We start from the raw sequence: 11,527 nt of genomic DNA, 5'->3' as shown, positions 1-11,527 counted from the left end.
TGGCTGCTAACCACCTAGCTAGCATTTGCTGGTAACTTAGCCACCTGTTGTTCAATTATGTTCATTTCTGGCTCCAAGAAACAAAACAAAAAGGGTCAAAACTTAAATGTTGACAGTTAAAAATTGAAAACCAATGGTTCGTGGTAGCCATGTCCATATTTTATATATTGTCTATACAAGCTCAGTGGAATGTGAAAAAAGTGTTTTTGTTTGTTAATATAAAAAAAAAAAAAAAAAAAAAAAAAAAAAAAAAAAAAAGCAACAGCTGCATAAGATGTGTTTTTGTATAAAGCTGCACCAGAAAGTGGGAAAACCCTGTAAATGTGGATAAAAAAAAAGAAAATCTACTAACAAAAAATAAGTGATAAGATACCCTAAAAGGTCAATGAAGAACTTGGCTTCTCAAATGGGCTCAAAAAGACTTCTTAGTTTAAAACATTGCAAAGTTAGTGAAAGGTTAATAATAATAATAATAATAATAATAATAATAAGATTAGTAGGACATTGAAAAAGAATCTATTATAAAACTACTTTTGTAATGGACTCTGTCAAACTGGTCATCATTTTGTTGAGTCTGGAAAAAAAAAAGAGCAACAGATTTTGGTTCTGTAATAACTAAATGAGGAATAAATGTAGCTGTGGAAATCTTCTGTTCAATACTATAAGGAAAAAGAACAAAAGGAGGGAACGACCATCATTAATGCTGAGCAGCATGGCAAGAACTCTTTGTGTAGCTCTATCTGAATAGGCCTACACTTACTAGTGAATAGTCACTTTATAAAACAACACGTTACTCAAACAGCCACCAAAACATGAAAAAAGGACATAAAAAAAATCAACCTGAAAATCAAAACAAAATGAAATAAGGAAAAATTCAAGTACTATTATTAAAATTAAAGTCCACCTGGCAATACTGCAAAAATATACACAACTCTGCTCATCTTTCTGACAGCCTTACTTTGCTCATGCAGCTGCTAAACGGCTGACTCTGACATTTTCATACAAAAACAAAAAAAAATAAACAAAAAACCCCCACCACCAACAACCCCCCCCCCTTCCCATACAACAAACGCAAGAAAACCTAAAGACCTGGCTCAATAAATTGTTGTCACAGTTTCTCCAGGTCTCTGTATGTGGCCCACATTATGGCTGAGGCTGGATGGGCTTGCAAGACATAAAATCATCCAAATAGCTCATCTGGTTCAGATAGCCAAAGAAAGGGAGAAAAAGCTGCAGGTCGTAGAAAGAGAATGCCCAAACATCTATGACCCAGGCCTGACTCTGGGTGCTTTCTATGATTAGACAGGACTTTCTGAGTGATTATGTGGACACACCCCTACAAGGTTAGAAAATCGTTTTAAGTGATGTTGAGGAATGTTATTCCTCATGTGCTGACATTACAGGTGGCCTGTGGCATCACTCTTCAAGTATCCTCTCAGGTGAGTTTGACTCTCCCCATTCCTGATTGTTGGTTTGGTGTTTCCAGAGATGTCCTTTTGTGGTTTCCTCCTCCTCGATTTTGTCACATCAGGGTTCCTGTCTAATGTAGTAACTGCCCGAGCCATTGCTCTCTTGGTCTGAGGTGCCCTGCGAGAAGGTGAATTCATCCACTTCAGCGGTCTCCTCTTTCATTCGCAGGAGAGACTCTAGAGGCAGGAACAGAATGCAGAAGAGAAGAGTAGCAAAGATGAGCCCCTTGTGTTCATGCACTTTGAACAAAAATGCAAGGAGCCTTTGCTTCGGAAGTTAATTTTAAAACCACCTGACAGGCATCAAAATAAATGACCCAGTCCCTACTGTAAAGCACCACTCTACTCTTTACTGACATGAAATATTCATGTTGATAACGAACAGAGAAAGGTTGATTGAATCAGCAGCTTCCAGCCCCACAGTGTAGCCTGGTGACCAGGACTGTCTTCATAGACAGTCCTTCATACACCCCCCCCCCCACACACACACACACGAAAACAACCCAGGATACTTGCAGTGCAGTGCTGGTTTTGTTTTTAAAAGAGTGCCATTACCTGATTTGTGGGTTAGGTGGAAATGGGTGCGGGGTCTGGGCCGAGCTGGCCCCTGGGCAGGGTAAGGGGGTGGACTCTGCTCTTCGTCCCCTGAGAAGCTGCTCCTCCTTCTGCCTGCCTGACTGAAGGGCCGTCGACCAACAGGAATCTTCCTCTCTAAACACCAAGCCAGATGCGGGTAAGCTACCAGGGGGCTCATTACAAATATGGGATGACTTTACGTTTAGATGACTTAGCACTATGAAGTTAAATAAAACCTGCTGTCTGATCATTCCTTTCTGCTAACACTGATATGCCCATCTGAATAAGCCCCTGGTAAGCTGTACTCTGAGTGCTAGACACAAGTAAGCAGATGTACAATTAGCATGATATTATATTTATGCCATATGTGGCAAGCCATATAATACATAATCACAAGCAAATTATAGTATTTCATAGTTGCACAACAGAAGTCCTGGTGCACAAATTTAACACTGCATGAAGCGGGAGCTGAAATTAAAGTTTATGAATTAACAATAACTAAGGTGACTCTGCTCTCAGACAAATTTCCCATAGGATAACATCCCTGTGCCCTACATGCAAGGGCTTGTAAAGACTATGTGGGAGTGAAACAATAATTATAATTTGCTTGTGACTATGATTTATCATGGTTGTGACATATGACATAATTATGAATCCACGGTAAACCAAGATGAATGCTACAGGAACTGTCAGTATTTAAAATAATAACTTTTCGTGTTCCATCTGAGCATCCATGAAGTATGGCAAAGCCATACTTGAAGAGTATCCAGTGCTGATATTGCTGATTTGCCAAAATCTGCAGTTTCTCAAACAACTACTTGAAGCAAACTCCAAAAGGAAGTCAATCCCCATAGACTTCCATAAAAATGTAAAATCTACAGCAGAAATAAACATGTTCAAAGCCTTGTATTAAAAAAAAGAAAAAAAGCAGGTGCTTCTCTAACTAATTCATGACAATTTTTGGGGTGTGGGAGGGGAGTTAGAGAACTTACCTGGTGAGACTGTATTAAAGCTTAAAGTTATGAACAATATTTTACACAATATCTCAATTCCTTTGGGTCACTTGGTGTTCGCACTTCCTGCAGTAGAGTATCGCTTCCTGGTCCAACACATAGTGGTGTTTTTGTGTAGCGATTTAATTAAAAACTTATAGATAACGTCTTATTTCATAGTGTAATCGTCACATGCTTCATCCGAAGCAAACTCACTGTGTCTTTAGGGATTCCCCAGCTTAGCTCGCAGCCGACTTAACAGCAGGGCCTCTTCACCTGTCCCACCTACACTTTCCCACTCATTGTGTCAGATGATCAGTTATTCCTTGACCTCCTTTAGTAATAATTATTCTTAAAATAAATATAGCCTATTTGCCAGGCCAGGATCACTGAATTGGAGACTGTTTTGCACCCTTGAAATACCTTTAGCTAGCCCAGCCCCTGTAGCTGGTGCAGCCGAAGGTAGTGTAGTGTAGTTCGCTCTCCCCAAGCAGCGGGGAAAACAGGATGGCTGGGTGACGGTGATGAGGAAGCACAGTCTTAAACAGAAGCCCCAGGTACACCACCAACCTGTTCATGTGTCAAACTGCTTTTTCTCCACTCTGCAACACACCCACCAGAGATCAAAATCTTGAAAGTGGCGATTCTGTTCTTAAACATGTGAAGCGAGAGACATCAGCAACCATAGTAATGGTCTTCTAGGGGCCAGAACAGGTGACATTGAGGGAAATTTAAAACTGCTGCCTAAGAGTGAACGTACATTCAGTAAAATTATAATTCACGTCGGTAGTAATGACACCCGGTTATGTCAGTCAGAGATCAGTAAAATTAATATTGAATCGGTGTATAACTTTGACAAAATAATGTCCAGTGCTGGCTGTCCAAAAAGATATCAAGACATCAAGATTTACAGACAATTGGGAAACTTTCAGGTGGAAACCTGGTCTTGTTAGGAGAGATGGCATCCTCCCTGCCAGATTTGTAGAAATAAGAGCTGCTCCATCCAAATTTAACCCACCAAAACGTGACTATCTGGAGCTGGGACCAGGAAGCAGAGTTACAGTCTTACACGCCTCTCTGCAGCTTCTCTCCTCCTGTTATCCCCCCAAAACCCCATCCCCTTAGAGGCTATGTCAGCTCCCAAACAGGCAAAAAACAAAAACAAAAAACCAAACAACAAATCAGCCAAAACAACATTTAAAGATAACAACAACATTTAAACAACATTTTTTAAACATAAAAAAACAAAGAAAGAACAATACAGTATTCTAAACAGCACTGGAGAGTAAAACAGTGAAATGTGGATTATTAAATATTAGGTCTCTCTCTTCCAAGTCTCTGTTAGTACATGAGTTAGTAATTTATCAATAAATCAATTTACTTTGACTTACAGAAACCTGGTTACAGCAGGATGATTATGTTAGTTTGAATGAATCAACACCCCCCGAGTCATAGTAACGATCAGAAACCTCGAGGCACAGGCCGAGGGGGAGGTGTGGCAGCAATCTTCAAGACTGAGAGTTTTAACTCATTTGAAAGACTGATGCTCAGCCTTGTCCACCCCAGCTGTAAAACTCAAAAAACAGTCTTACTTGTTATCATCTATCGTCTACCTAAGCCTTACACTGAGTTTCTGTCTGATTTCTCAGACTTTATATCTGATTTAGTTCTGAGCTCAGATAAAATAATTATTGTGGATGATTTTTAACATCCATGTAGATGCTAAAAATGACAGCCTCAACATGGCATTTAATCTGTTATTAGACTCAATTGGCTTCTCTAAAAATGTAAAAGAACCCACCCACCACTTTAATCACTCTCTAGATCTTGTTTTAACATACGGCATAGAAACTGAACATTTAACAGTGTTTCCTGAAATCCGTCTCTAGTTTGATCATTTCCTGATAACATTTAAACTTACAATAATTGATTACACAGCAGTAGGGAGTAGATTTCATCACAATAGATGCCTTTCTGAAAGTGCTGTAACTAAGTTTAAGAATATAATTCATCCGCTGTTATCGTTTTCAATGCCCTGTACCAACACAGAGCAGAGCAGCTACCTAAACACTACTTAACACAGGTCGATTATCTTTTTAATAATTTTAATAATTATGACTGTGGATACTGTAGCACTTGTGAAAAAGAGAGTCTCAAATCCGAAGTACCTGACTCCATGGTATAATTCTCAAACACGTAGCCTAAAGCAGATAACTCGTAAGCTGGAGAGGAAATAGCGTGTCACAAATCTAGAAGATCATTTAGCCAATCAACTATTTATCACTGATTGAAGAAAATAAGAACAACCCCAGGTTTCTCTTCAGCTCTGTAGCCAGGGTAACAAAAAGTCAGAGCTCTGTTGAGCCAACCATTCCATTAACGTTAAGTAACGATTTCATGAATTTCTTCATAAATAAAATTTTAATCATTGGAGAAAAAATTACTCATTACTGTCTCACAGGCATAACATTTTCTACAGATGCTTTTAGTACCATTGATATTTATTTAAAGTCTTTTTCTCCCATTGACTCTTCTAAGTTAACTTCAGTAATTACTTCCGAACCATCCATGTGACTTTTAGAACCCATTCCTTGCTATGTACCACAGGCCTTCAAACTGGCTGTAGTTAAACAGTTACTTAAAAAGCCATCTCTTGACCCACCTGTCTTACCTAATTATAGGCCAATCTCCAACCTTCCTTTCATCTCAAAAATTCAAGTTGAGTAGAGTAGTTGTCAAACACTGCTTGACCTCAGTGAAGCATGTTTGATACTGTCGACCATAATATCCTATTACAGTGATTACATCATGCTTTAGATTTGAATCATATCTATGTAATAGACTCCAATTTGTGCATGTAAATGGAGAGTCCTCTTCACACAATGAGGTTAATCATGGAGTCCCACAGGGTTCAGTGCTAGGACCAATTCTGTTTACATTATACATGCTTCCCTTAGGCAGCATCATCAAATTCAATCTTTATTGGCAGACTTCATGTCCATAAAAACAAAACACACACACACACACACACACACACACACACACGGTATAGACATATATATTAGGGGTGCAACGATATTCGTATCGATATTGAACTGTTCGGTACAGTGCTTTCGGTTCGGTACGCATATGTATCGAACAATACAACATTTGTAATTTATTTGATCAACTTTCCTTCTGACGATGCTGTCTGTGTTGAGCGCTCAGTGGATCTGCGCTCGACAGTGCAGCCTAGGCGGAGCAGTCGAGTGCAGATTCACTGAGCGCAGGGCAAGCTAGCGAGACAGAAGCTAAGCTCCCGTTGCAACATGGCAAATTGAACCTCCCCAACCCTCATTCAGATCTGGCGTTTGGATTTTGGTTTTCATGTGACGTATGACCCTGAAGGTAAGCGCGTCATGGACTAAAGTAAAACAGTATGTCGGATGTGCCACGCAATGCTCAATTACATGGGTGGGAACTAGTGCGTTAGCGTAGTTTGCTCGTTATGGTGTTGGCCGTCCAGCCCCACACACGGGGCGATCCGCGGTAGCTCGTTAACGGAGATTTGCCGTGTTGTGGCATTAACGTCATTTCAGATTAACGCTGACAGGACTAGTGGGAACACAACGAATATGACTGCACATTTACGTCGACATCATCCAAGTGCAAAGACAAGTGGAAGCAGACGCAAAACAACAAGCACGCATGCTACAAACTTTACCCGAGTCATTTAGACAGCCGTTAGCACAGGATTCTCCTTATGGGGACCTGTTATGTTTAATATGCTGCTGAGAATATAGCCCAGAAGAAGCGGATAGTATAGCTTTTATTTTGGAAAGAGACATTTCTCTGTAATAAACTCTCTTTTCCAAAGATGAGTGATTCCTCAATCAGATATATATATATATTTTTTTTTTTTTTATTACTTTTTTGTTTCAGCAACATTAAATTTAAAAACTGTACTTTTGAGTTAAAATATATATTTCTAATTTTGATAAATGACAAATTAAAAGGGCATGTATCGAAAAAAATATCGAACCGTGACCGAACCAAACCGTGAATTTTGTGTATCGTTGCACCGATACACAAAATTCACGGTTTGGTTCGCTACTTTGGTGTCACAGTTCGATATGTTTTCGATACACAAAAAAAAAAAAAAAAAAAAATGTTCATGCCTTTTTGATTTTGTCATTTATTAAATTTTCACGGCACATTCCGCACCACATCTCTGTGCGTTCATCATTTGTTTGAAGCCAGCTCACCTCCTGCAACTACTTTTCTGAGAATACGTGCTTCTTTTGTGGTTTGGACTCCTTCTGACATTTCTTTGGAGGTGGAGGAATATCACAGTAATTGCTTAAAGGAGCTTCTTCGATATCTTTAAGAGTTCTAAACAAATGTCTGTCCTCCTCCTGAAAATCTTATGTATGCAAACACATGTTGCAACTTCTTATCTTGTGTGCGTTTTTTATTTTGACAGCGAATGCACACCTGCAGACCACTTATGTGCAGCCCTGGTTATTTAGCTCGTCATATTGCAGCCACAGAAATTCTTTTGTCCATGAAACCATAAAGCTGCACTTTCTTTTTGCCTTATAGTCTGATTTGTCATTACTTTTCCGTTTTGTGGTAAGCTTTTCTTTGGCTGTCACTTCTTCACCCTGACCTGTCTTATTTGGCTCAGCAGAACTAAAATATATATCCTGCTGCTTTTACACACGTACTCACATAAGCTCAGCGATTCTCTGCGTGATCAACCTCTCACATGTTTAAGCTGCGGGAGATTTCACTTGTCGTGTTTGCATAGTAAGCTAACGATTGATAAGACGATGTCAGAGGAATTGGTGCGCAAATTATCATCACTCACCAATCAGTGCTGTCGCTCTCTATACACAGTTCGCGCGATTGCAAAGTGAAAGCAAAAAACAAGCGCAAATTCAAACTCAATTTCAATATGTCACATATTGACAGTAGCTCACCGATGCCAATGACATAATTACCCAGCTACATTTCCGAAAGAATGCAAAAGCATTGACATATATTTTTCCTTCCTGCGATAGCCCGACGGGCAGGGAAGAGATAGATTTTGGTAACCCGACTGGAAAAAAAAAAATCGCTAGCCCCGGGACGTCACTCATCTTTGGAAAAGAGAGTTTATTACAGAGAAATGTCTCTTTCCAAAATAAAAGCTATACTATACGCTTCTTCTGGAGTATACTCTCAGCAGCATATTAAACATATCAGGTCCCCATAAGGAGAATCCTGTGCTAACGGCTGTCTAAATGACTCGGGTAAAGTTTGTAGCATGCGTGCTTGTTGTTTTGCGTCTGCTTCCACTTGTCTTTGCACTTGGAAAATAAGTATTTGGTCAATAACAAAAATACAACTCAATACTAACATGTAACATAACCTTTGTTGGCAATAACAGAGGTCAAACGTTTACTATAGGTCTTTACCAGGTTTGCACACACAGTAGCTGGTATTTTGGCCCATTCCTCCATGCAGATCTTCTCGAGAGCAGTGATGTTTTGGGGCTGTCGCCGAGCAACACGGACTTTCAACTCCCGCCACAGATTTTCTATGGGGTTGAGGTCTGGAGACTGGCTAGGCCACTCCAGGACTTTCAAATGCTTCTTACGGAGCCACTCCTTTGTTGCCCGGGCGGTGTGTTTTGGATCATTGTCATGTTGGAAGACCCAGCCTCGTTTCATCTTCAAAGTTCTCACTGATGGAAGGAGGTTTTGGCTCAAAATCTCACGATACATGGCCCCATTCATTCTGTCCTTAACACGGATCAGTCGTCCTGTCCCCTTGGCAGAAAAACAGCCCCATAGCATGATGTTTCCACCCCCATGCTTCACAGTAGGTATGGTGTTCTTGGGGTGCAACTCAGTATTCTTTGTCCTCCAAACACGACGAGTTGAGTTTATACCAAAAAGTTCTACTTTGGTTTCATCTGACCACATGACATTCTCCCAATCCTCTGCTGTATCATCCATGTGCTCTCTGGCAAACTTCAGACGGGCCTGGACATGCACTGGCTTCAGCAGCGGAACACGTCTGGCACTGCGGGATTTGATTCCCTGCCGTTGTAGTGTGTTACTGATGGTGACCTTTGTTACTTTGGTCCCAGCTCTCTGCAGGTCATTCACCAGGTCCCCCCGTGTGGTTCTGGGATCTTTGCTCACCGTTCTCATGATCATTTTGACCCCACGGGATGAGATCTTGTGTGGAGCCACAGACCGAGGGAGATTATCAGTGGTCTTGTATGTCTTCCATTTTCTGATGATTGCTCCCACAGTTGATTTTTTCACACCAAGCTGCTTGCCTATTGTAGATTCACTCTTCCCAGTCTGGTGCAGGTCTACAATACTTTTCCTGGTGTCCTTCGAAAACTCTTTGGTCTTGGCCATGGCGGAGTTTGGAGTCTGACTGTTTGAGGCTGTGGACAGGTGTCTTTTATACAGATGATGAGTTCAAACAGGTGCCATTCATACAGGTAACGAGTGGGGGACAGAAAAGCTTCTTACAGAAGACGTTACAGGTCTGTGAGAGCCAGAGATTTTCCTTGTTTGAGGTGACCAAATACTTATTTTCCACCCTAATTTACGAATAAATTCTTTACAAATCCTACCATGTGAATTCATGGATTTTTTTTTCCACATTCTGTCTCTCACAGTTGAAGTGTACCTCTGGTACAAATTACTGACCTCTGTCATCATTTTAAGTGGGGGAACTTGCACAATCGGTGGCTGACTAAATACTTTTTTGCCCCACTGTACGTCACATGAAAACCAAAATAGTTCCAAACGCCAGATCTGAATGAGGGTTGGGGAGGTTCAATTTGCCATGTTGCAACGGGAGCTTAGCTTCTGTCTCGCTAGCTTGCCCTGCGCTCAGTGAATCTGCACTCGACTGCTCCGCCTAGGCTGCACTGTCGAGCGCAGATCCACTGAGCGCTCAACACAGACAGCATCGTCAGAAGGAAAGTTGATCAAATAAATTACAAATGTTGTATTGTTCGATACATATGCGTACCGAACCGAAAGCACTGTATCGAACGGTTCAATATCGATACGAGTATCGTTGCACCCCTAATTTTTTTTCTTTTTTAAATCTCTCTCTCTCTCTCTCTCTCTCTCTCTCTCTGATCTGTGAGTGCTAAAGGCATAGGATATATTTTCACTGCTATACAAATGACACCCAACTCGATCTATACATGAAGCCAGATAACACACACCAATTAGTTAAACTGCACAATTGTCTTAAAGACACGAAGACCTAGATGACCTCTAACTTTCTGCTTCTAAAATTCGTACCTGCTATTAATCTCTGTCTCTCTTCCACAGCATGTCTTTATCCTGTTTTCCTTCTCTCACCCCAACCAGTTGCAGCAGATAGCCCCGCCCCTCCCTGAGCCGGGTTCTGCCAGAGGTTTCTGTTAAAAGGGAGTTTTTCCTTCCCACTGTCACCAAAGTGCTTGCTCATAGGGGGTCATATGATTGTTGGGTTTTTCTCTATATCTATTATTGTAGGATCTACTGTGCAATATAAAGCACCTTGAGGCGACTGTTGTGATTTGGCGCTATATAAATAAAACTGAATTGAATTAAATTCAGATCAAACTGAGTTTATTGTACTCGGCCCTGAAAATCTTAGAAATATGGTATTTAAAAGGATACTAAAATATATAGGACTGCTTTCTTCCATTTGTGCAATATTTCTAAAATTAGAAATATCCTGTCTTAGAGTGTCGCTGAAAAACTAGGTCATGCATTTATTACCTCTAACCTGGACTACTGTAATTTGTTATAATCAGGACATCCTAGACTAGAAAGAGAAAGCGTATATCTCCTATATTGGCTCCCTGTTAAATCCAAACTGAATTCAAAATCCTGCTCCTCACATACAAGGTCTTGAATAATCATCCCCCATCTTATCGTAATGACTTTAAAGTACTATATCACCCCATTAGAGCACGTCTGCAGGCTTACTTGTGATATTTAACCTCCTAAGACCTGAACTCTTCCATGGAAAGCATTTTAATTTCTCTTTGATATTTGGGCATATTGGGACCCGATGAATGTAAAAAGAAAGAATCACCAGATTTTTTTTATTTTTATTTTTTACCCAATATTTGTTTCTAAGAAAAATTAGAGCCACATGTGAAGACATTTGTTTTAAATTTTGATAAAACAGAGGCAGTATAATATTCTCGTAAGTGGATATCAGGCCCCTTTAGAGCAAAATTTTGTATTTTGTCTAGACAACCCAAAATGTGATGTCCACATATGTGGACACCAGGGGTCCGTTCTTCGTACCTCGCTTACTACATCCAAGATCAAATGACACATCCAAGATCAAATCATCGCGCTAACTTTGAGCTCCCTATTCCGGTTCTTCGAACACACCTGTTGTTGACGCTTAGTACAGCTGGATGAAGTAATGTGAGATCACCGGGTGGCTTAACAGGGGCTACGCATCGATAGTAGAAACATTGATCGGCAA

General features: G+C 40.4%; 1 protein-coding gene across 3 annotated transcripts in view; it reads right to left on the bottom strand.

The window, feature by feature from the left end:
- Positions 1 to 223: 223 nt before the first annotated feature.
- LOC146662931 (MBT domain-containing protein 1-like) overlaps positions 224 to 11,527 on the bottom strand; it is a 35,455-nt gene continuing 24,151 nt past the window's right edge. The window contains exons 16-17 of one of the 3 annotated variants that reach the window (XM_085415519.1): positions 2,025 to 2,180; positions 224 to 1,646 (exon numbers count right to left, since the gene is read on the bottom strand). In XM_085415519.1, the coding sequence (XP_085271645.1) occupies positions 1,528 to 1,646; positions 2,025 to 2,180 (275 nt within the window). In that variant the 3' untranslated portion in view covers positions 224 to 1,527. Of the gene's footprint in view, positions 1,647 to 2,024; positions 2,181 to 2,989; positions 3,640 to 11,527 lie in introns of those variants that run through there. The other 2 variants (XR_014912965.1, XM_085415520.1) reach the window with 2 other exon arrangements.

This window comes from Rhamphochromis longiceps, linkage group LG8 (assembly GCF_057381845.1).
Source record: "Rhamphochromis longiceps isolate RC_006_pf linkage group LG8, R_longiceps_female_GT1.1, whole genome shotgun sequence".
In the NCBI taxonomy this organism is placed as follows: Eukaryota; Metazoa; Chordata; class Actinopteri; order Cichliformes; family Cichlidae; genus Rhamphochromis; species Rhamphochromis longiceps.
The sequence above is the reverse complement of the archived record's forward strand: the minus strand, read 5'-3'. Positions and strand labels throughout refer to the sequence as shown.